Source organism: Rhineura floridana, chromosome 19 (genome assembly GCF_030035675.1).
Source record: "Rhineura floridana isolate rRhiFlo1 chromosome 19, rRhiFlo1.hap2, whole genome shotgun sequence".
Classification (NCBI taxonomy): domain Eukaryota; kingdom Metazoa; phylum Chordata; class Lepidosauria; order Squamata; family Rhineuridae; genus Rhineura; species Rhineura floridana.
The window spans coordinates 25,024,099-25,047,354 of record NC_084498.1 but is presented as its reverse complement, the minus strand read 5'-3'; the positions used below and the strand labels follow the sequence as shown (position 1 = coordinate 25,047,354).

General features: G+C 48.3%; 1 protein-coding gene across 7 annotated transcripts; it reads right to left on the bottom strand.

Moving 5' to 3' along the window:
• Positions 1–28: 28 nt before the first annotated feature.
• ZMAT5 (zinc finger matrin-type 5) lies at positions 29–23,233 on the bottom strand. 7 transcript variants are annotated; one of them, XM_061603131.1, is made up of 7 exons: positions 23,030–23,233; positions 21,201–21,350; positions 19,807–19,869; positions 19,232–19,312; positions 15,349–15,460; positions 7,487–7,632; positions 29–761 (listed from the first exon to the last, which is right to left on the bottom strand). In XM_061603131.1, the coding sequence occupies exons 2-7, from the start codon at positions 21,325–21,327 to the stop codon at positions 667–669; spliced, it is 624 nt and encodes a 207-aa protein (XP_061459115.1). In that variant the 5' UTR covers positions 21,328–21,350; positions 23,030–23,233; the 3' UTR covers positions 29–666. The 7 variants fall into 7 exon arrangements, with proteins under 7 accessions (XP_061459115.1, XP_061459114.1, XP_061459120.1 ...); XM_061603130.1 differs by having other exon boundaries at positions 15,349–15,463; positions 23,030–23,223; XM_061603136.1 differs by having other exon boundaries at positions 679–761; positions 15,349–15,463; positions 19,239–19,312; positions 23,030–23,224.
• Between the last annotated feature and the right edge of the window lie 23 nt (positions 23,234–23,256).

Below are 23,256 nucleotides of genomic sequence, written 5' to 3'. Positions count from 1 at the left end.
CCTACAAAAGATATATATAAAAAGAATATTATATAGATATAATATAATATATATATTTATGATAAACCGAATAATCAGTTAAGCAATACACATGCGTCGGGATTTTCTATCCAAGATTCAGGCGTTGCATGAACATTAAACACAACAAGGGCTGGACACAAATCACTCACTGTTTGTCATCATCATCTGACCTCCCTCTCGGCAGGCCCTCTCCAGCATCTATGCACTTTTTTCTCCCCCTGCCCCACCCCCCCAAAATATCTGGGAGGAAGGGGCTTACTAGAGCCTGCTTTAAGTGGATCTGGAGGTTGTTCGGATGGAAGGACCATCCAAAAGTTGGTGTGCCTGCAGGAGCTGCACTCTGGTGTGGCCTCAGTGGCCATTCCCCTCACCACTGCATGTGGATGTACCACAGCAGGCCACACCAGGCGTGGTGAAATTCCTTTTCCTCCTCAAGGGGGCTCTGGGCCAGAATGTTCCAGGAGACATAAGAGACTCCACCTCCTTTGTGCCCTAAACCATCGACTCACTATGATGTCACCATCATGTATATAAAAGGTGTCCAGAGAGCACCACTGAAGTCACCGAGCCCACCATCTTTGCAGTTGCGAATTTCCCTTCCGCTAAGCCCAGTATAATAATGTTATCTGGCTAGAGGGGTCTCTTTTACAACAGTATTTTGTCTTGAGGTGGAGACATCGGAGCGATGGAGAATTCACTCCTTTTCCTGGGCGGCCTGCCCCAGCAGTTAACCATTTCCCCTGTTTTAAAAAAGAAAAAAAAAAGAGTTATATCTATCTATCTATCTATATTGTGCCTTATTTCTGATTTGAATTTGTCCGACTTTTAACTTGCAAGCTGTTGGTTCTTGTTACTCTATGGCTAGATCAAAAAGACTTTCGCTATTCCCATTGCTTTCTCTCCATGAATGTATTTTGTGCCACAATGAGTCCATTCTTAAACTTTAAAGAAAAGGAAAAAAATGCCACGTCTGTTGCCCTTTTCCACCTCTGTTTCTGAAAGGCAGGTGCCAGCGTATTCTCAGCAGAAAGGTAAACTGATGGCTGTTCCACTGGGGCAAATAGGACCCTGCCCCACCCCCCTCAGTCTGTTCTCAACCAGCCCCCACCTACCTGCCTTCTTACTTGCAACCAGTCCAGGGGATGGCCCAGCCTCCTTCTCTGTCTCACTGTTGCCCTTGTGGAACTCAGCAGGGAAGCAATTGGGAGACAAAACTATGATTATTTGCCTTTGCCTGTCATTGGCTGTCATTGGCTCAGGCTCCATCTACTGGTGGGCTCCATGCTTTCCACCCTACCAACCACAATGGATACTGGAAAGGTGTGATCTCCCCTTGTCTGGGTTCACTGCTCCTTTGTTAATTCTACACCCAAGGGTAGCTCAGGGTGGTGTACGTGGTTCTCCCCTTCCCTGTTTCACCCTCACAACACCCCTGTGAGGTAGGTTAGGCTGAGAGATGGTTACTATAGCCTGAGTCCCCCAGTGAGCTTCATTTGACCGAGTGGGGATTTGAACTCTGGTCTCCCAGGTCCTAGTCCAACACTCTGGCCGCTATGCCACGCTGGCTCTCAGTGTTTCCTCTTCATCAGGCCAACATAAGAAATTCATAAGAGTTGGTGTAAGGACCCCAAAGAGATGTAATATGAGATTCTTGTGACTAGATCTCTGGCTGGCTCACAAAAACACCTTCCAAGCAGCAAAACAAGGACTCTGACTCTGATCAGAGCCTCAGTAATGAGGGCAAAGGAGTTTAACCCTTTCCCACACCCTCTTCTCCGCATCTTGACAGACACACACACATACACTACTAATCTCACTGGGGGAACGTTACAGGTACATTCCCCATGCCTGTCTTTTCACCACTGCATGGCATTGGCCAATAGCTGCTTTGTGGGAGGGACCATTAGACTGGGAAAAGGGCACCCCCTCGCTCTGCAACTCCTTAAACCTATCTTATTTTTAAAGTGGAGAGATCACTTTGTGTCTGTTTTGCCCCTTAGCCTATCAACTGGTCAGAGTTCAAGGAGGTGCAACATAAGCACAGAGAAAGAGGCGGATATTAACGCATGGACTGCAGTCGCTAGCGGCTGACCCATTAGGGTGAATTGGGGCTGTGCCCCACCAGCCTCAGCCTGCCTGCCTGCCTGCCCACTTACAGGGGTGTCCCTGGCTGTCAGCTTCCTCAATGTTGTCCCTTGTAGAACTCAGTAGGGAGGAGGACGGGGACAAAACTAGAATCCCTTCCTGCCATTAGCTCTGGCTCCGCCAGTCATTGGCTCTGGCTCCGCCTACTGTTGGGCTCCCTGCCTTTCGCCCCACCAGTCCCAATGGGCTCCAGGCACCAGTGACACCGTATTAAATGTAAGTAGGTGCCTAACAGTACAGCTGCTCAGAAGAAACCCCTCATGCGTGTGAGAGAGGGAAGTGAGATCCCGCACATCAGTCCCACCCCCGGAGGCAGATGCGCATGCTGGTCACACCCCTCGGCAACCACGCATGCATCAGGAAAAGCAGGGCATGTCAGCACTGGAGGCGTGGCCAGCAAGCATGGTGTATGTTGGGGGGGACATGGACATCAGGACAGCCAGGGCTGGTCCAAGACATTTTGCTGCCTGAGGCAGTGGAGACGATCACATCCCTCTCCACATTCCAAGTAGGAAAGCCAACTAGACTGGCAGTTGAGTCTTAATTCACAACAGGTGATGAGATGGCGCCCTCCACAACCCCTGAGCTAAATGCTGGAAGGCTCCAGGCAGACAAGAGAAAGTGCTTCTTCACACCATGCATACTTAAACTATGGGATCCGCTCCCACAAGAGTCAGCGGTGGCCACCCACTTGGATGGCTTTAAAAGAGGATTTGACAGACCATTGGAGGGTATGGCTATCAAGGGCTGCTAGCCGCAATGGCTATGCTTTCCGTTTGTGATTGGAGGCCAGTTGCTGGAAACTGCAGGGAGGGAAAGCGCTTTTCCGCTCAAGTCCTGCTTGCGGGTTTCCCATTGGGGCATCTGGTTGGCCACTGTGAGCACAGGATGCTGGACTGGATAGGCCACTCGCCTAATCCAGCAACCAGGCTCTTCTTATGTTCTTACCACATCGGATGAGTAAAACATTGGATACATTTATTATTATTATTATTATTATTATTATTATTATTATTATTATTAAAGCTCTGATAAAGAATGAGGTGAGACAGTAAGGAACACCTGTTTGTACCTCTCATTTGAGGAAGATTTTGCATACTCATGGGGTTGGCCTAGGGATGCTACGTTAATCACTGGAGTCCTCTGCAGTGAATTACTGCACCTGTGGGTCTGCCTAGCTTACCTGTGCATGCTCATCAATGCTGAGGACAAAAAGGGACAGATACCAGGACGAGGCGGGGACTTTCAAAAATAAACATCTTGTTGGTCTGAACGTTCAGGGGAGCATACTAACCACACCAGAATCCTCTCTAGTCAATTTGAGATGGCAAAAGCGCCCCCACCTGGTGACAGCGAGCGTTTACCAACATTATTTCCAAGAGTCGCCTTTCAGTCATTGCTGAGATCATCCCCCATAAAGCAAACACCATGAGTTGTATTTGAGGGTTTTAATTCTCCATAGGGCAGAACTTTTTTAAAAAAGCGTTAAAAGCCCACTTTTAAAAAAAGTTTTACATATGGTCAACCCAACAGGAGCAGAACATCCGGATGCAAGAAACCAGTTATAAAAGCTTGCCTCTTTGAGCTAACAATAGCAACTTTGAGAGCACAGATTTTGGGGCAGAGGAAGAAGAGTTTGGGATGTATGGGGGGGGTCCTTAAAAAAACACCAAACACTTCTCTGTGCACTGTGGTTCCAATCCTGCTCTCTACTCTCCCATAACTGCTATTTTTGAGAGGGGGGAACAGACACGTTAAAGGCACACATTTAGTTCCATATCTGGCTTTGAGCCTTATACTGAACGTGAAAAAGTCCAGCTATGGCAGAGATGAGAGGGGGGCTTCCACACAGCAACTGGCAATCTAAATCTCCTGGATCAGTCCTTCTATTAGGCAGAGTGAAGTGGCCCACTTACAGCGAAAGATTTGGAGGCCTGTCATTGATGGGCATCAATCTGTCCATTCTCTAATTTAGGGACATAGGAAGCTGCCTTAGAATCACAGGATCTTAGAATCGTAGAGTTGAAAGGGCCCTCTAAGGCCATCCAGTCCAGCTCCCTGCTCAATGCAGGGATGCAAGTTAAAGCATACAGTCATGGCCCCTTCAGAGGACTCGGAGGAAGAAGCAGAGTTGGCAGACCCAGGAGAAGGAACTAGTGGAACCCCTGAGGACACAACTCTGGCTCTTCCCCAGCTGGTGAATGTCCAGGACCTGGCTGAAGCCCCTCAATCGGATTCTGGGTATGAACAGGAGGGTCCCCTCCTGCCTGCAGAAAGGAGACGCCAGTGAGTAGCACAGCAATGAAGGAAGAGTTCGGGTCGTTTAAGAACAAGCAGCTCTGAGCAGCTGGGAGACTAATCATGGGCACCTGGCTTAGGGAGTCTGTTATAAAAGGCAGTTCATGGCTGCAGCAGACTGCTGACTACAACGTCGGTTGTGACCCCTCACGTGTAACACCGTTGCTAGCCTCTAGTCCTTCGGACTGGACCCCTGGCTTTCTGTACTCTGCTTCCCTACCTGGACAACGCTCTTGGACACTGCTACTGTCAAGCCTTTCTTCTGCCAGCCGGCCTCCATTATCTGCCTGGCCTTGACTGATTTATTGCCTAGCTAACTGCCGGCTGCTTTGTTACTGCCCAGCCCCCAGCCCTGAAGCTGACACATACCCAACGGGTGGCTGTCCAACAGCCTCTTGAAGGCCTCCAGTGTTGAGTCATACCTAGCTTAGTATGGTCCACTCTGACCGGCAGCAGCTCCCCAGGGTTCCAGAGGAAGATTGCCCCCACACCTACCTGGAGATATCGAGGACCGAGCCTGGCACCTTTCTGCTCTGCTACTGAGCAGTATACTGAGTCAGACCCTCATTCCATCTAGCTCAGTATTGCCCACACTGACTGGCAGCAGTTTGCCACGGTTTCAGACTGGTTCTCTCTGGAGATGCCATTGGGGACTGAACCTGGGACCTTCTGCATGCAAAGCAGATGCGCTAACCACTGAGCTATGGCCCTTCCCCAGAGACATGGGGTTGGCCACTGTGTGAAAAGAGGGCACTGGGCTACATCGGCCTTTGTTCTGAAATGTTTAGCGTAATATTGTTAGCACAGCTGGTAAAGACAGGGTCCTGGCTGTATTTGGATGAGTCAGACCATTGGTCCATCTAGCCCTGTACTGTCTACACTGACTTGCAGCAGGTCTCCCAGGTTCCAGGCAAGGAGCTTTTCCCAGTCCATTGGACAGCTCCTTGAAAGTTCAGGCTAAAACCTGGAGCGGATTCCACTGCCCCACTGACATGGAGCGAACAGCTGCCACTGGTCACGGCTCAGCAGTGGGGGAGAAGCTTAATAGGCAGAACTGCCCAGGTCAAGTGGTCCACGGCACGTCTGTGGATCTGTGGCTGAAGACAGGAGACGACACGCCCATAGCACTGAATACTCATGTTGATTTTAATTGTATTTTTAATTGTTGATTCTTATTTCTTATTATAGTGCATTTCAGTTTGAATTCTGTGGAACTGCAGTTGCTACGGTAGGCAGAAAAATCATGAAGTTGTCCACTACACCTGGTCCCAGGCTAAGGTCTGAAGGCACCTGAGGCCAGCTTCCTGCAGAAGCTAAGCAGGGTCAGGTCTGGTCAGTGCCTGGATGGGAGACCGCCTGGGGACCACAGGTAAGCCGCCTTGGGTTTCTATCTCAGAAAGAAAGGCGGGGTATAAATGTAATAAATAAATAAATAATGAAATATTCAAATGGTCCGTGGGAGGAAAAACTTTGGAAACCACTCTTCTAGGTTCAGTCCCCAGCATCTCCAGGCAGAGAAAGAAAGGTTCCTGTGTGAAACCCTGAGGAGGTGCTGCCAGCCTGTGTAGGCAATACTGAACTAGATGGACCAATGGTCTGGCTCAGTATAAGGCAGCTTCCGAGATTCACGGCTCAGACGTGGAGCATAAACTTTACCTATAGAAGGACCCTGGCGCAGTCCATAGGCAGGAACTGCCTTATACCAAGTCAAACAATTGATCCATCTGGCTCAGTATTGTCTACTCTGACCAGCAGTGGCTCTCCATTTTCCCCAGCCCTGTCTGGTAACAGCAGGGATTGAACTTTGGTCCCTTTGCATGCAAGGCAGATGCTCTACCACTGAATCACAGTCCATTGTGATCTAGACCTAGGATAGGTAGCAGGGGCTGATAGGAGTTGTAGTCCAAACATCTAGAGGAACAATGGGCTCAAGTTGCAGGAAACCAGATTCCAGCTGAACATCAGGAAAAACTTCCTAACTGTCAGAGCAGTATGACTATGGAATCAATGACCTTGGGCGGTGGTGGGCTCTCCAACACAGGAGACCTTCAAGAGGCAGCTGGACTGCCACCTGTTGGGTATGCTTTAATTTGGATTCCTGCATTGAGCAGGGGGTTGGACTTCATGGCCTTATAGGCCCCTTCCAATTCTACGATTCTATGATTCTAGGGCACCAGGTTGCGGAAGGTTTGAGAAAACCCCATTGATGGGCAATTTGCTGAGATGTTGAGGTTTCTCAAATAATACTTACATTCCCAAGATTCATTCTAATTTCTTTTCTTTTTTTAAACTTAGTTCTGTTTAAAATGCTCCTGACAGAGCAAATATGTTTCATTGTTACAGTCTGGAGAGGGAATTGCTCACCATAATTTATAATAAAATGAATAAATCATACTGCTTATTTCTAAATACAAAGCCCTAGTTGTTGTTGTTTTTAAAAAATGTGGATTAAACAAGTCCATCTGTTGTGCATTATTCGCCATTATTTTGTATGTTAGTGGCAACTATTGTCACAGTTGTTTCTCTCCGATAAAACACCTCTTTAGGATAGGCAGGTTATGTGGGGAAAGTGGGGGTCTGTTGTTCATTTCCACCACCCTGTGTATACGTACGTGCATGCCCATGCATAACGTGTCTCTTTGCGCTTCAGAAATATATTGTGCCCTTCTGCGCAATCCGTGTCAAAGTTAGACCACAGGTTTCTCCAACTAACACAGTTCGTTTGTGTGCTTAAAAAATGTTACCCCCCACTTTTCTGCCAGAAAAGGTCCCAGAGTTTACAGAAAATCAGTAACAAGCAAGACAGTCTTTGCCTGCAGGCTTCTAATCTAAAAGACACAAGAGGAAAAGAAGAAGAGGGAAGAGGAAAACAAGCAAACTCAGGTACCAGTTCTTATAACAAACACAGCGGGGATGGAAACAGTTGAGGTAGAGGAGGAATGAAATGGGGCCAATGGAGTGGGCCTTACTGTCTTCCCTCCCCTCTCTCTGTAAAGGAAACCCTGCTGGAATGTTGACTTACCTTGATTCCTGCCTCTGATGACCCCAATTGCTGTCCACTTCTGTCTCTCTAGGCCTGCCTCTTCTTGAAGTCCAATGTGTAGAGGAGGGATGGGATTTGAGGTGAAACCCTTGTTCTCGATGGGCATAATTGGGACCTGGCCCCTCCTGTCCAGAAGAAAGATGGATACGACTGACTTAGGACAGCACGGCCAACGGTCAGGGATGAATGGAATTGGGAGTCCAACACAATCTGGAGGGCCACATATTCTCTGCCCCTTTGTAGACAGTATTGATCTAGATGCACCAATTGTCTGACTTGGTATAAAGCTGTTTCCTGTGTTTCTAACCCATCATATGGAGCTGCCTGTACCTCACACACTGCCAAATTGAGACCTCTATAGTTTGATATATATGTTGCTATATATTGCTCATCAAAATAGGCAGAGAGAGAGAGAGAGAGAGAGTATAGGATTGTTAAAAAGGAGCTGTACTAGGTTCCAAACAAGGGGCCTGGCCCTTTAAGGGCGATTTGGAGGCATAAAAGGCTTCAAACAAATCCCAGGTATTATTGGAGCTCTCCGTGGTGCTGAAACAACTGGCCTGCTTTTATGCCCTGTGGATTTCAGTCAAGGTCAGGTCAGGACATGAAGCTACACCAAGGACGGGCAACCTGTGGCCCCTCCTGACATTGCTGGACTCCAACTCCCATCATCCCTGGCCATTGGCCATGCTGGCTGGGGCTGATGGGAGTTGGAGTCCAACTACACAAGGAGGGCCGGAGTTCCCCCATCCCTGACCTATACAAAAGTTCAGGCCTGCCTCCCCCAATCTGGTGTCTTCCAGATGTTTTGGATTACAGCTTCCATCAGCCCCAGGCAGCACAGCCATAGGATGCTAATGGGAGTTGTACTCCAAAAATATCTGGAGGGCACCAGGTTAGTGAAGGCTGCTGCAGAGAAAAGATCATTCTCTGATGTTGTGCAGTGACGACCTGATGAAGAGTTTCATCCCAGGGTGGCAAAGCCTATGAATGCCTCGCTTAACTTCCAGGATATGTTAAGTACCGCAGGGTGCAGTGAGCACAGATTGAACTGGATGCTCTTAAAATGCTTAGGAGAAGGCCGTAGCTGACATGAGCTTTGCCCTGTTTCAGCCAGCGCAACTACCCCTGTGTAACCAGGATCAGAGAACACCCAGGCCCCTCTGCCTTTGCCATAACATCATGTTCTGCTATAATTCCAGCTCTGCAAACAGGGATATATGAAACAAGTTACTCATGAAAACACTGCCTTGTTTATGCGAAACACTTTCTCAAGATCATCTTTGCACACACTTTTAGGCAGATGCCTCCCACACTTGCCTAATGGATGATCCCCCTTTAGTTCCCCCAGATTATGCATTTTTAATGAGAAGAGATTAAAATAATAAATAAAATAGAGTAAACTCCAAGCACTGACTCCACCACCATCTCCATGCCTCCTCTTCACCCTCTGCGTGCATTTCATCTCTAGGCCAGCTATGTAGCGCCGTTCAATTTAGAGTGTGCTGCATTCGTTTTTCCTCAGAATCCAAGGACTGGAGAACCACTGAGGGTGCTTCCACACTCCCTCTCTTCTCTGGAATGGCCATCCTTTCTTAATTCACATTTTACACAGCATCCTCAGCTGGTCATGCTTTGTTGTTCCAAGACACTGCTGGAACAACAACAACAAGCCACTGGCCTGATTTTTTTGTGTTCGATAAAATCACGCTTGTAGCATCAGCCAGTCTAATGTGGGCAGCCACTGCTGTTATTGTGACTTCCAAGGGCTCCTGTGCTTTTAATTAAAAGTCCACCGCTTACTATTCCCTGCTCATCTTATTGCTTTCTGCTGAGGACAGCAGTGGGATTACTGATGAATAGCCTGTTAATTGCCCTTTGAATAGTCTCTTAATTGGCCCCATTAACATAGCTAGCTTTAACGTTAACATAGCCACTTAGCTCAGTGCTGAGAGCATCTGCCTTGCATGCAGAAGGTCCCAGGTTCACTCTCAGGCATCTCCAGGTTGGGCTGGGAGAGAACCCTGCCTGAAACCCCTGGAGAGCTGCTGCCAGTCAGAGTAGGCATTACTGAGCTAAATGGACCATTGCTTTGACTCAGTATAAGGGGGCGTCTGATATTCTTATGTTCATTAAACTTCCAATAGATAAACTTTTATTTAATGTTGCAGGGAACCTTTGCTGAAAGGGACTCACCTGCAAATAAGCGTTACACATGGAATTTAGCCACGGGGAAGGGCATTGAGGGTTAAAATAACCCTGTGCCAAGTGACGGCGTAGAACCTTCATTTCAGTCTCACTTCCAGCTAATTGAAGAACAGCAATGCCTCAACAGCACTTAAGACAAAAGAAAGTCCTTCACATGGTGCATAGTTACACTATGGAATTCGCTCCCACCAGAGGCAGTGATGGCCACCAGCTTGGGTAGCTTTAAAAGAGGATTAGACAAATACATGGAGAATAAGGCTATCAGTGGCTACTAGCCATGATGGCTATGCTCTGCCTCCACAGTCGGAGGCAGCATGCTTCGGAATACCAGTTGCTGGAAACCGCAGGAGGGGAGAGTGTTTGTTGCGCTCAGATCCTGCTTGTAGGCTTTCCGATTAGGACATTTGACTGACCGTTGTGAGAACAGGATGCTGGACTAGATGGGCCACTGGTCCGATCCACCAGCTCTTCTTGTGTTCTGAAGGTCTCTTAATAGGGAAGTAAAGACAGTGACCACATTCAGACAATCAAATCCCAGCTTAACATGCCACGATATACGCATGAGCTTTGTGCACTCACACATCACCCCTTGCTCCCACTTGGCTCTTCCTTTCACACAAGAAAACAAGCCAGAAAGCTGCAGTAAACTGTAGCTTTCCATTATGTCAACAGGAAACTATGGTTAATGGCTTCCAAGCAAGCTAGACAATGAAGCCATGGTTTATTGTTGGCTTATGAATCCTGAGTTGTTTGCAAGCCATAGTTCCTGGGGCTCTAAGGATGACTATGTCTTCCTAAGTAGTTTCCCGGCTCATACAAAGGAGGCTCAAAGAGGAATCAAAGAGGCTGCCTGTGGGTGAATGAAGCTCATGCATATCCTGGCTTATGAAGCCAGGCTTTGATTTTGCAAACCAGTTCATTGTGAATGAGAATTCTCAGTTTAGAGTAGAGATGGGGGACAAATTCTGCTCCATTAATATCTAAAGGCGAACCGACCTAATTCACAATTCCCGAAACAATACATGAACCAAAATGCAGCCGTCCTTTAAACTTTATACTTCTCCAAATTTTGCAGTACAGATTTCCTGCCAAGTAATGTGTATAAAAATGCATATACTAGGGTAATTTGTGCCCACAAATGCATTTACTAGTGAAAGTAATATACAAAAATGCAACATGGAAAATTGCTTTCAAAAATGGGTATATTAGGCAAAATTGCATTAAAATGTGTGTATTAGGAGAAATTCAGACAAAATGCTGATGAATTTTCATGAGAACCTTTTTTTTTAATTGATGTGGAAAGGTGGAGGAGTGGGCTTAATGTTGGAAAAGTGTGTGAGGGAAACTGAACTGGACTGATTCACCCATTCCTAGTTTAGTCATCCTGCTTCTTCCTGCCAAAGGGGGATCAGTGGGGATGTCATGCCTGAGGACCTCCAGAATCCCAGCCCCTTGCCTTTTTACTAGTGTCAGCCCAACATTCGCCATGCTCCAGCTGCCTACATCTGTTCAATGGATGGATTGAGATCAATGGATTCTCTAGCTGTTGTCTTTTTTAAAAAATCTGTGTCTGATTGCTTTACCGATCTCCAGTTTCCTGTTGCTATGATAACAGTTATGGATCTGTACATTTGTATCTTCCACCACCACACCACCCTTAAGCCCAGTTCAGGAAGCTTAAGTGTATATCAGACATGGTAAATGACACAGAACTTTGCTAAAGGAAGAAAGCTTTTCCAAAGCTGTCACTCTGCAACCATTTATAACACGCAGCAGCCAGGCGTGGGGAGTGCAGTGTCAGTAACTGGAGTGTTGTGTGAACACTGAATTAATGCCTCATTGGAACTCTCTCTCTCTCTCTCTCTCTCTCTCTCACACACACACACACACACACACACAATCAGCTATAATATATTTGTCTAAGGATATCATCAGGTTGCAATTCACATGGCTGCCAACAGGTGGGGCTGTGAACTGCAGTGTGATGTCAGAATTCTGAGAGCTGCTGCACCAGCAGAGGACTGAGGCAGGCAGATGTCAAGGGAAGAGGGGTGGCTTTGGTGAGGTGGGTTGGTGAGGGTTAAGCAGGGTTGATGCGTGAAGCAAGCAGGAGTGTGTGTGTGTGTGTGTGTGTGTGTGTGTGTGTGTGTGTGTGTGTGTGTGTGTGTGTGTGTGTGTGTGTGTGTGTGTGTGTGTGTGTGTCAGAAAGAAAAAAGGAACAACTTCAGCTCAGGTTAATGATAATAATGATCCATCAACACAAATTAGATTAGATAGATTAGAGAGAGAGAGAGAGAGAGAGAGATGAAAGCAACAAACAGAACTTCACCCAACTTCACCTTGCTCTGGATTACCTTTATGTATGTATGTATGTTTTAATATAGGTAGTCCATAGGTCCAAACAGAGATCCAAATGAGATTGACACATATAAGACACTAGCATACAAGCTTTGCTCAGAAAATCTAAGAAACCAACAAATCAGTGCAGTTTAAAAGCCAGTGGTTAACATCAGTGCAGCTTTCAAAGGTTCAGTCCGCCATCTTGATTCAGAATGGTATCCACCTGTATCCAGACACAGACAAAAACCTGCTCCTTGACCTCAGGAACCATCGTCCCAAAGTGGGTTCAAATCAGGTAGAATTCCATGGGAAAGGCCCTGATGCAGCAGCAGAGCACCTGCTTTGCATGCGAGAGGCCCTGGCAGGGCTAGGCGAGATCCCTGCCGACTAGCTGATGCTGTGTCACTCCGCTACGGCTCTTCTCCTTCACGGAGGAGAGGCGCAGGTGAGCTAGTCGTCGCTCCTGAGGGGAGAGAGGCTTTCAGGTGGATCGCTTGCTCCATCAGCACCACCCCTCCCTTCCCAGGCACGGCCCCACCACAACTGTGCGAGCGACCATACAGAGAGGAATTAAAGGTAGGTGTGCGCGATTGGAGGGAAAGCGTACTGCATTTTAACAAGCTTTTAATGGATGCTAACAGCTGGAAGCAATCTGAAGAGCTAGCCCGGGGTGATGACCTAGCCAGCTGTCTTCCGGCCACCAAGCAAACCCTCTACAATCTCTGGCCCTCGGTCCAGGCACCTCCAATTAATGGGCGGACACGTTGATTAATACCCTGCCGGGCTCGTGCTGTCCAAACGTTCCCCAGCCAATCCTGCCGGCTCCTTTCCAACAGTGCTTTTTAACAAGTTCACCCATAACAGCTGGCACATTGACGATGCATCGCGCCATTACAGCTTCCTACTCAGCAGCACCGTTTTTTTTTTTAAAAAAAAAGGCTAGACAAAGCCTGTAATGTATGGCTTCCTTCAGGTAACTGTGAGTTCTGAGACTATGCTCACAACTCAGCGGCTTGGGGGCTTGATGAGAGCCCCAAGGTCTCCTTGCAGCATCTTTCCTTGCTTTTTCAATGGCTTATGTCCTAGGGATGCACATCTGTCCCGCACGGGGGGAAAACCATTTAAAAAAGTCTGTTGCCAGCAGCCATCTATCATGTTAGAACGCCTGTTGCTTACTACATTTAGGGGTGAGGCACTTTCTTCACTTCTGAGTTGCCATTTGTCAGGGGCTTCATGAGGGATTTAGAGCTGAACATGATCCTAGGGCCAAGCCAGATGCAGAGGGAAAGTCCAGGCTGGATTACTGCAATGCTCTGTACGTGGGGCTGTCCTTGAAGACACTGTGGAAATGTCAGTTGGTGCAAAATGCATGAAGAAGCAAGCCACTTGGGATCATGCAACACCTATTTTACAGCAGTTACACTGGTTGCCAATTTGTTTCTGGGCTCCATTCCTTGGGCCGGATTTGTCCTTCAAAGCTCTAAATCTGGAGCAGGGGAACCTATGGCTCTCCAGATGTTGCTGAACTAGAACTCCCATCAGCCCTAGCAAGCACGCCAATGGTCAGAGGTGATGGAAGTGGTAGCAAAATCCAGAGGGCTAAATGTTCCCCACTTCTGCAACAAACACCACATGGGTATATATTCTTGATGCGCCCTTGGGTCATATTTAAACTGGGCCCTAGAGACCAGGAAAAACAAAACCAAGCAAATACCGGCACTCAAAGGGGAAAATTGAATGATTTCTCTCTCAAACACATACATACATGAATTGAGAAGTCTTTATTCTGTACATATATATATATATATATATATATATATATACACACACACACACACACACACACATACATAGGTAGTACAAATTTCAGCTAAACACAAGGTGGCTCTCTAGAAATATAAAGACAGTGACAACATTCAGACAATCAAATCCCAGCTCAACATGCCACGATATACACATGAACTTTGTGCACTTGCACATCACCCCTTGCTCCCACTTGGCTCTTCCTTTCACACAAGAAAACAAGCCAGAAAGCTTTAGTAAATCACAGCTTTCCATTACCCCTCATTACTCACAGTCTAGGGAGAAGAACCCAAGATGGGGGAACTACCAAATCTAAGGGCCTATGAGGCTCATGCCAGAAGGGTCGAAGCTGGTGGTGGTGGTATATTTCCATTTTCTTCTGCTTCCATTTGGCTGGATTTTCCCTCCCATCAGGCCCAGGAATGGTGTTACCTTAACCTTAACACACACACCCCAATTTTAGAGCCATATTGGAGGAACAGGAGGGCTTTTGAACTGACTGATCCAAAGCCCCCCCAGATCTGGGCCCAGAGCACACACACCCTTTTTGCTGTTACTGCTCTATTGACGTAGAAAGGGCAGCAAATGCTTCTGTACCCGCAAGAGAGAGACTCTCTCGCAGACCACTCTGCCCTACAGCCACCAGGACACCCTTGCCAAGACCATAGGACCGCACCACTCAGTGCTGAATTAGCTTGCATCAGAAGGAAACAAAATTACCATTTTCTTTTTCTCGTTGAACTGCCATCTTAGGGCTCACATTGTTTTAATTCTGGTTTGCACTTTCAGCATTAAAAAAAGTCATGAACTCAGAAAAACAAGGCACCAATCCATAAAAACAAAAGTGGGGAAACAGATGTGGGGAACTGTTGGCCCTCCAGGGGTTGCCAATGGCCAGGGATGAAGGGAATTGTCGTTCAGCAACCTCTGGAGGGCCACCAGTTCCCCACCCAGAAATAAAGGATGGAGCTTGACATTCTAAAGGACATCTGGGGTTCTGGGCACATCAGCAGTCATCCCCACTGGAGAGTGGGCGGGACCGGCCATCCAACAGGAGGCGGGGCCTGCAGGGAGGGCGGAAGCTCCTGGACGGGTGGCCAGCCGGGAGGATACTGGAAAACTGATTCTTTCTCCGAGAGGGTGCTAGGAGAAGAGACAGAAGCACAGCATTGGAAAGTATGTATTTAAAAACCACATCGCACACTTTTATTGCACTTTTCCAGGGCTCGAAATGCAGCGCCAGGCATTGTCTTAGTAATCTTTGCAACAACCCTGTGAGGTAGGGTCAATGCCGTTATCCCATTATGGCCAGGCAGGGTGGAGAATACTGAGCTGGATGGACCAATGGTCTGACTCAGTATACGACAGCTTCTGATGTTCCTCTCTTCTTCCTAAATCCCCACCACTGGGGAAGTAGCTCTCCGTGTCCCCTCCCAATCCAATTAGGCAGAGACCTTCCAGAGCCCCACCGGTTGCAGATAACACATTACCTGTCGGTCTGAGCCGCCCCAACTCGCTTGGCTCTCTTCTCCAGCCACTCGTCGATGTTGCCCAGCGGAACAAGCGCCTGGTCCAGTTGCTGTTCTTTCGCTCTCCTCTCCTCTGCTATTTTGGAAAGACGGACAAGGGCAATTGTGTTAAGCCCAAAACCCTTCCAACCCATTAAACTCACTCAGTCGTTACTTGCCCTTGTTCTCGGGCAGCTGACAGCTCTGGACGATGCAATCTGGGCCCGTGACAGAGCCGCCCTCCAAGCTTCTGCTCTCTTGCAATTTGGTGGGTTCCGGATGGAAGCTCTGCCTTTTTTACATACACACAACAATGACCTTTGCCCTGGCTGGATTTGCACTGGCTGGGAGGATCGCCAGTGTGGTCCTCACGGCAGTTAAAACAAAAATGGGAGAGCGAGCATGGCCTCACTGGTTGTGCATAGAGTAGGAAGAGATACACAGACCGCAGCTCCTCCTGGCCTGGAACCAAAAAGAGGCTCTCTGAGCACCGACAGAATGGGCATGCCCTACTGCAGGGATGAAGAACCTGTGGCCCTCTAGATGTTTTTAGGACCCGCCAGCCCCAGCCAGCATGGCCAATGGCCAAGGGATGATGGGGAGCTGTAGTCTAGCCACATCTGGAGGGGTCACAGGTTCCCCAGCCTTGCCCTTCTGGGAGAACGGAGATGCAGCGAGTGCGTAAGTGAGCTGAGGGGGGCCTCAGCACGGCCAACAGGCAGGGCTGATGGGAGCTGGGAGCTCAGTAACATCTGGAGGAAGCCTTCCCAAACGGTGGTCCATGTACTTCATTCCGGCGGTCCACGGCATGTCTGTGTTAAACGTCCATATTGATTTTTAATTGCTTTTTTAAATACTTCTCTTATTTCTTATATTGTATGTTAGGGTATTACCGTTTGGATTCTACAGAAGGAAATCTATACTGCAATAAAACACAAGAAATAAAGGATGCAATGAAAACAGAATTAAAAATCATATGGCATCTAAGCCCAGCGTATTACAGTTGCAAGAACAGGCAGAAAATCTTTAAGTCCTCCGCCAAGACCACTTGGCAACTTGCAAGTGCTTCAAAGGGAAAAAGGTTTGGGAATCACCGATCTGGAGGACTGCAAGCTCCCCAGCCTTGATCCAAAGATTCTAAGGCTGCAATTACCTGGGAGTATGCCACATTGAAGTCAATGGAGCTTACTCCTGAGCAGACATGAATTGGATGGCAGCCTAAAACGCTACGAATGCCAGAGGTGGAGAAGCTGTCATCCTCCAGATGTCACTGCACTTCATCTCCTGACCATTGGCCATGCTGGCTGGGGCTGATGGGAGACTGTAGTCCAACAACATCCAGAAGGCCAAAGGTTCCCCATCCCTGGAGTAAAGGCCTTTGAAGGGGGGAATGGGGGGAGTTCCTACAAGGCCAAAAGCGAGGACAGTCTCGTCAGAGCAGCAACTTATCATGTGGCCTGACTGGGGTTCTTGTTAAGAAGCTCACTTGCTTGTTTCCCTCTAATTCTCACTTTTAGCTGGTGGACGGTGTAACTAGCGAGGATGCACAAGGCTGAATGCCGGCTACACATCCCCGAGGCTCAGGAAGCGCTGTGGACTTGGAAATGTTACTTTCCCCCGCCCCAGTTACAACTGGAATGGGTTTGGCATTATCACTCTCCATCCAACGTTGCAAAACAGGCCAACAAACCGGCCACAAAATCTCGCCCTGATGACCCGCAAGCGCCGTTGCCGTCTCTCCCTTTGACGGAGGCTTCGGTTTGTGTGTGTGTGAGTGTGTCTTTCACGGCTCGGGCATATTAATACACGTTTGAGAAAATGTCCCCGCCTTTTGACATTACCGGCACTGTCACAGGCCTGACAGCAGAAGATGTCAGAGACAGCCTAAGCAATTGCAGCAGCGTCCTGAAGGAGCTCCATCCATCAGAAAGGAGAAACACGGATTCCTGGGAGGACCTGAAAACTTTTTTAAATCCACAGGGGTGGGTGGGGAGGGGGACTCGGCCCACCCTCCTCCTCATATCAAATGCTCAGATTGCCTGGCCCGATTCCAGACGGGACCCGTTCCCATACAGAACCCCCCAGGCCATCTCCTATTACCACACCACAGGCCTGCGCACCCACCCCACAGTTCCCCCTGCCAGCTCCCTGCTCTAAACCATGGCAGGGGGCGTATGTCATGCTTTTCGGCAAAATGTTAAACATTTCCTGACAGGGTGTGAAATTCACACCGCCGCTCCAGCAGAGCGAAGGATCGCGCCAGCACAAGGGTGGCAGCCAATTATTCTTCCCGCCGGTTGAATATTAATGAGGGCAGTCGAAGAAAGACACCAAGGAGCAGCTGCAGATGGAGAACGTGTGCCGGATCCTCTCCCCCTGCCCTCTTCCAGCCCCCTTTGGTTCCGCCGCGGCTAGTGGCTCCACATCAGTGGGGCAGTGGAATCCGCTCTGGGTTTTGACTGCAAACTTTCAAGGAGCTTCCCAAAGTGGTGAAGAAAGCTTAACCCCAGCCGAGTCCCACTCTCCACACCATGGCGTGCGAAAGTCAATAATGGAAGCCTGGCCAAGAGCCAAGAAGCTAGGCTACAGGCTTCTTTGCAATGGAATTTCTTTAATTAAAAAGGTTTCGATTAGCAGGATGAAGCCGAGGAGGAGGAGGCACAGAGTTTTGTTGTGCGCACCCCCCCTCCCCGGAACAGTCTCTCCCAATCTCACTCTCATTCTCGAAAGGCGATTATATGGTTTGCTTTCAGCCAGCCCATTCAAGCTACACCAATAATCAAGAGCTGCATAATTGGAGAGCAAACACTACAACAGCTGGAAACAGCGGCTCAGATTTCTCTAGTCTTCGCCTCTCTCCTCCAAGCTTCATAGCGGAGGGAGGGCCCGCATTTCTGGAAGGACGCCCATCACAATGGCCATTGTCAGGCCTTTTGCAAGCAGCCAGCCTTACCACCATGACGGAAAAGTGGTGTAGGCAAACTCCAAGAGAAATCGCACCCCATGCATGTTTTCTTGTTCTTTGCTTAAAAGCAGCCAGTGGGGAGGAGGGAGTTGCAATTTTGGGTCTACAGCATTAAGGAAGGGGGGGTTAGCTCTTCCCACCCCCAAGGAGCTACTCACTATCATGAAGGGGGCCCCTTTTGGTCATTCCACCCACCCTCAGAAGCCCAGGAGAGGGTGTTCTCTGTGGCAGCCCCTACGTTGTGGAACTCCCTCCCCACAGAGGTATGTCTGGCACCATCACTATACAGTTTCTGATGAATGCTGAAGATGCACCTCTTCATCCTGGCTTTTGACACCTGAAATGTATATTTTTAGGACCCACCCTATTCTTTGGGGTAATTTTAGGTTGTTTTTAACAGTTTTTAATGATGTGCTTTAAAACTGATGTGACTCGCCCTGGGGCCTTTGAGTGAAGGGCAGGCAATAAATATTATTGTTGTTGTTGTTGATGATGATGATAATTGAGGGAGGACAAAGGACAGGAAACTGTCTCTTTCCCCTTGCTATTAGAACTAACTAGCAGCAGGAAGGGGGAGGAGGATTTGAGCAGGGAAATGGTGTTGGGGAAAAGGGTTGAAATCCCCATCACAGCCCTGATCCAAACAAGAGTGCCGGGGGGGGGGGGGGGAGACTGGCTGCTGTTTCCCAATTTTGACCTCTGTGAAAACTGGGTGTTGGATTAGATGAGCTTTGGACTGACCCAGCAGTGCCCTTCTCAGTTACGGGATCGGTTTAGCACCCACCGCACCTGAGGCTTAAGGTGACCTCCCCTGGGTGGGATTGCTGCTATTGGGGAATTTCATTGGCTAGGAACTCCTTCTGTTTTCCCCGTGGCAACTCCCCTCCGGCCCCTTCTCACCTCGCACCTGGGCGTTCAGCTTCTCCAGACCTTCTTCCGTCAAGTGCGAGAACCTGCAGTTGGCACCAAAGTCACACTGGCCTGCAAGGAAAAATTAAGAAATGTGGGGATGGCTGCTGGCTTCAGTGGGGTTTTTTTTAAAAAAGGGGGGGCAGACCAATTCATGGAGGACCACCAGTGGCTATTGATAGCCAAATCTAACCTCCTAGGCCAGAGGCAGTATACCTCTGAACACCAGTTGTTAGGGGTCGGCAGGGGAGGGCTGTTGGCACTCACGCCCTGCTTGCAGGCTTCCCAGAGGCACCTGATTGGCCAGAGGCAGTATACATCTGAACACCGGTTGCTAGGGGATGGCAGGAGCAGGAGAGGGCTGGTGCTCTCTTGCCCAGCTTGCAAGCTTCCCGGAGACACCTGATTGGCCCCAGTGAGGAAAAGGATGCTGGTGTAGACAGGCTTTTGGTCTGATCCAGCAGGGCACCCATTATTTTTGAAACAGGGGAAACTGTGCTTGCCAATTAAACCGAGTATAGCTTGCGATGACGTTGGGGGTGGGAGAACGGCAGTGGGGGGCATACCTGTTTGCAAGAATTTCCGACAGGGCTTCTTATTCTGTTCCTCCTGCAGGATTGCTGCGGCATCTGTGGATGACAAAGGGCCAGACTGAGATCAGGGGGCTCTCTCCACATCCACCTGGGGCAAGCAAGAGACCTCCCACAGGAATTCCACCCAGGCTTACAAAGGGGTTTTCTACCTCCCCTGTTGGAGGCAGTATAACACTGGATACCAATCACTGGGAATCAAAATTGGCGAGAGGTCCTGCTGCGCTTGGGTCCTGCTTGCGGGCTTCCCATTGGGGCATCCAGTGGGCCACTGTGAGAACAGGATGCTGGACTAGATGGGCCCCCTTTGGCTTGATCCAGCAGTCAGGCTCTGCTTATGTTTTTATGAACATTTAATTGGGAAAATAGCATGACACCAACAGGAAAAAAAAAAAGGAAAGCTATGATTTGTGACTTTGGCATTTCCTACCTGCTGAGCTCATGCAATAGTCAGCTTTCTAGGCAGCCAATCATTCCTTGCACAAGAAGAGTGAGAGCATCCTGTGTGCTGCTCAGAGCCAGAACTCACTCTGGGGTGCTCTGCTCTGCACGGTGGGCCTTCGAAGGTAAGCTTCTGAAGGCAGCCCACCCCGCAAGCTGCTTGTGAAAGCTGAAGGCAGCTTTGCAAGCCATCACCCCCTCCCACCTTTATAATCGTACTGAGTTGTAGTTGCAAAGATGGAAGTTAGATCATGAGATCATGTAGCAACCTCACAGCACAGCCATTTTGGGCTACAACTCCCATCAGCCCCTGCCAGCAGCTGATGGGAGTTGTAGTCTAATACATTTGGAGGACAACAGTCTGGTAAAGGCTGCTCTAGAAGCTACATGTTTGTTTTTTTTTAAAAGTAAGCTGTATATTCAGGGAGGGGCCTGGAACATCCCTGAAGGAGCAAAGCGCACATAACCATGTAGCTCCGTTCAATTCATGAAGATCAATGAATCAGTTGGTTATCTGGACAGATATGCCACAGGGACCACTTAACCCCACCCCACCCCCCAAAAACCCCAAAACCCTCTGCTTTCCTGGGTTCAGGAAACTATGGAATTTGCTCCCACAAGAAGTATAGTGATGACCACCAACTTGGATGGCTTTAAAAGAGAATAAGACAAATTCATAGAGGGTAAGGCTATCAGCGGCTGCTGGCCATGAAGGTGATCTTCTAACCCCTCTATCAGTGGCAATATGCTTCTGACTGCCAGTTGTTTGAAATTGCAGGAGGAGAGTGCTCCCACACTCAGGTCCCGCTTGCGGGCTTTCCCAGAAGAGGCATCTGGTTGGCCCCTGTGCAAACAGGATGCTGGTCTAGATGGACCATTGGCCTGCTCCAGCTGAAGGGCTCTTCCGTTCTTATGAATAAGCCTCTTACCTCGAAATACATCGTACCAGCCCTTCTTGGCCCTGAGATGCTGAACTCCGTTCAGGTGCTTCTTCCTGTTGTGGAGTGTGTCCTGGAAGGACCGTTCACAGTAGTCACAGAAATAGCGCTTGCCCATGGAGACTCCGCCAAAGTGAACCTCTGGAGGGAAGATCAAATACAGTTTAGCTCCAAAATTCTAATCAAATCTAGCTACCAGCCATGATGGCTATGCTCTTGGAGGTGGTGTGCTTCCAAATACCAGTTGCAGGAAACTGCAGGAGGGGAGAGTGTTGTTGCGCTCAGGTCCTGCTTGTGGGATTCTCATCGAGGCATCTGGATGGCCACGGTGAGAATAGGATGTTGGAGTAGATGGGCCATTGGCCTGATCCAACAGCCAGGCTCTTCTTGGGTTCATTTGGCTTCCCCTCTTCCACTAATCTCATTAACAGGCTAGTAATTCTTATCTTTGCACACTCATCCCTTTTGTGGGTCCATTCACAGGTTGACTTAATGGGATCCATTACTGTGATGGCAAAATTATCTGCCTATCAATCTGGTTTTTATTATTGCGTACCACTTTGAGAACCATGATGGCTGAAAAGCAGTATATCAATATCGTTAAAAAAACAAGGCAGAGGAGACTAGTCTTATTTATGGCTGAGTCAGAGCCATTTAGGGCTCCATCGATCAAGTCAGCAACTTTGCAGCCCAGAAAGCAACTGAACGTTACTTCAGATGCTGGGACGACAGCTGAAAATAGGGCAGAGTCTAGCAGCACCTTGAAAGCTAATGAAGTTATAGCGGCAGAAGGTTTCCCTTAGGCAGAATTAAAAATTCGTCTGGTTGTAGCTCCCCAACCCTTAAACTAGTATTTCTGGATATATATTTTTCCAAAGTGCTTACAGCCGCAATTCAAAAACAGGAAAGGTAAGCAACAAACAAGCATGGGATTATTAGACGTTCAGACAATCCACAGGTACTCCACCCAATTCACAACAGATTCAATGTACTTCAAAATCAGTTCATCTTGTAAGATGCTGCCAGGCTCTTTGAGGTTGCTGTTTTTTAATGCAATGGACTTAATACACTTGTCAATCTGAAGTGATCTGTGTTGAGGAGTAATTTTAGCTCTGTGGCGGAGTATGTGTTTTGCATGCAGAAGCCCCCACCCCAGTTCAATCTCTGGTATCTCTAAGTTTTGCATGGTTTTTTTTTTAAGGATCAGATACCAGGTGATCAAAGAAACATAGGAATTTTCTTTATACTTCTATATATACTGTTGGTTCATCAAGCTCAGCACTGTCTACACTGACTGGCAGGGTTCTCCAGAGTTTCAGGCACAGGACACTCCCAGCCACACCTGGAGATGTCAGGGACCAAACCTGGGCCCTTCTGCATGCAAGGCAGCTGTTATCACTGTACTATACAGCCCTATACAGCTTGGGACCAGGATACTTGACAGACCCTTATGTACCCAGCCAATCACTGTTCTCTGCAGACACCATCTTCTCAGGAGGTCCTTCACGTTCCCTATACCTGTAGTAGACAACAGTGCTCTAATAGTCGCCCTTTATGTACTGTATCTTATGTACAGCCTTATGGACCGTTGTTGTTTTACATTTTTATATATATATTTAATCTTTAATATTGTTTTAATTTCGTATTAACTGTAAGTTGCTTCGAGTGCGCTTATGGGTGCAGAAAAACGAATAACTAATTTAATAAACAAAGAAGTAAATACCTGGTAAAAGGCAGCTTACTGTGTAACTGTGATAAGAGCCTAAGCAATTCCCTCCACGCCTAGCAATGGAAAAACACAGGCCCAACAGACCACTCACCTCCTTTTACAAAGAATACATCGCATCTGCAGCGCCTCACATCTACTGGAGGAACCCCAAAACCTGCATCTCCAACTGGATTCCTCTCTCTTGCACACTAACGCGTACTTTGGGGCAGGTCACACCAGACTACAACTCCCAGACGCCTCCGCGCTCAAGGATCCCGTGAAAGTGAAGGGAACGTGACGCATCGCGGGAAATGTAGTTTATCTAGCGGAAAGGCCAGA

Excerpts from the sequence above, each read along its gene's own strand:
- ZMAT5 (XM_061603130.1), bottom strand. The coding sequence starts at position 21,327 with ATGGGCAAGCGCTATTTCTGTGACTACTGTGAACGGTCCTTCCAGGAC. Across the intron at positions 19,313-19,806 it reads TCGGAAATTCTTGCAAACAG|GCCAGTGTGACTTTGGTGCC; the intron begins GTATGCCCCCCA and ends TTTTCCTTGCAG. Across the intron at positions 7,633-15,348 it reads GGGGCGGCTCAGACCGACAG|GAGGGGCCAGGTCCCAATTA; the intron begins GTAATGTGTTAT and ends TCTTCTGGACAG.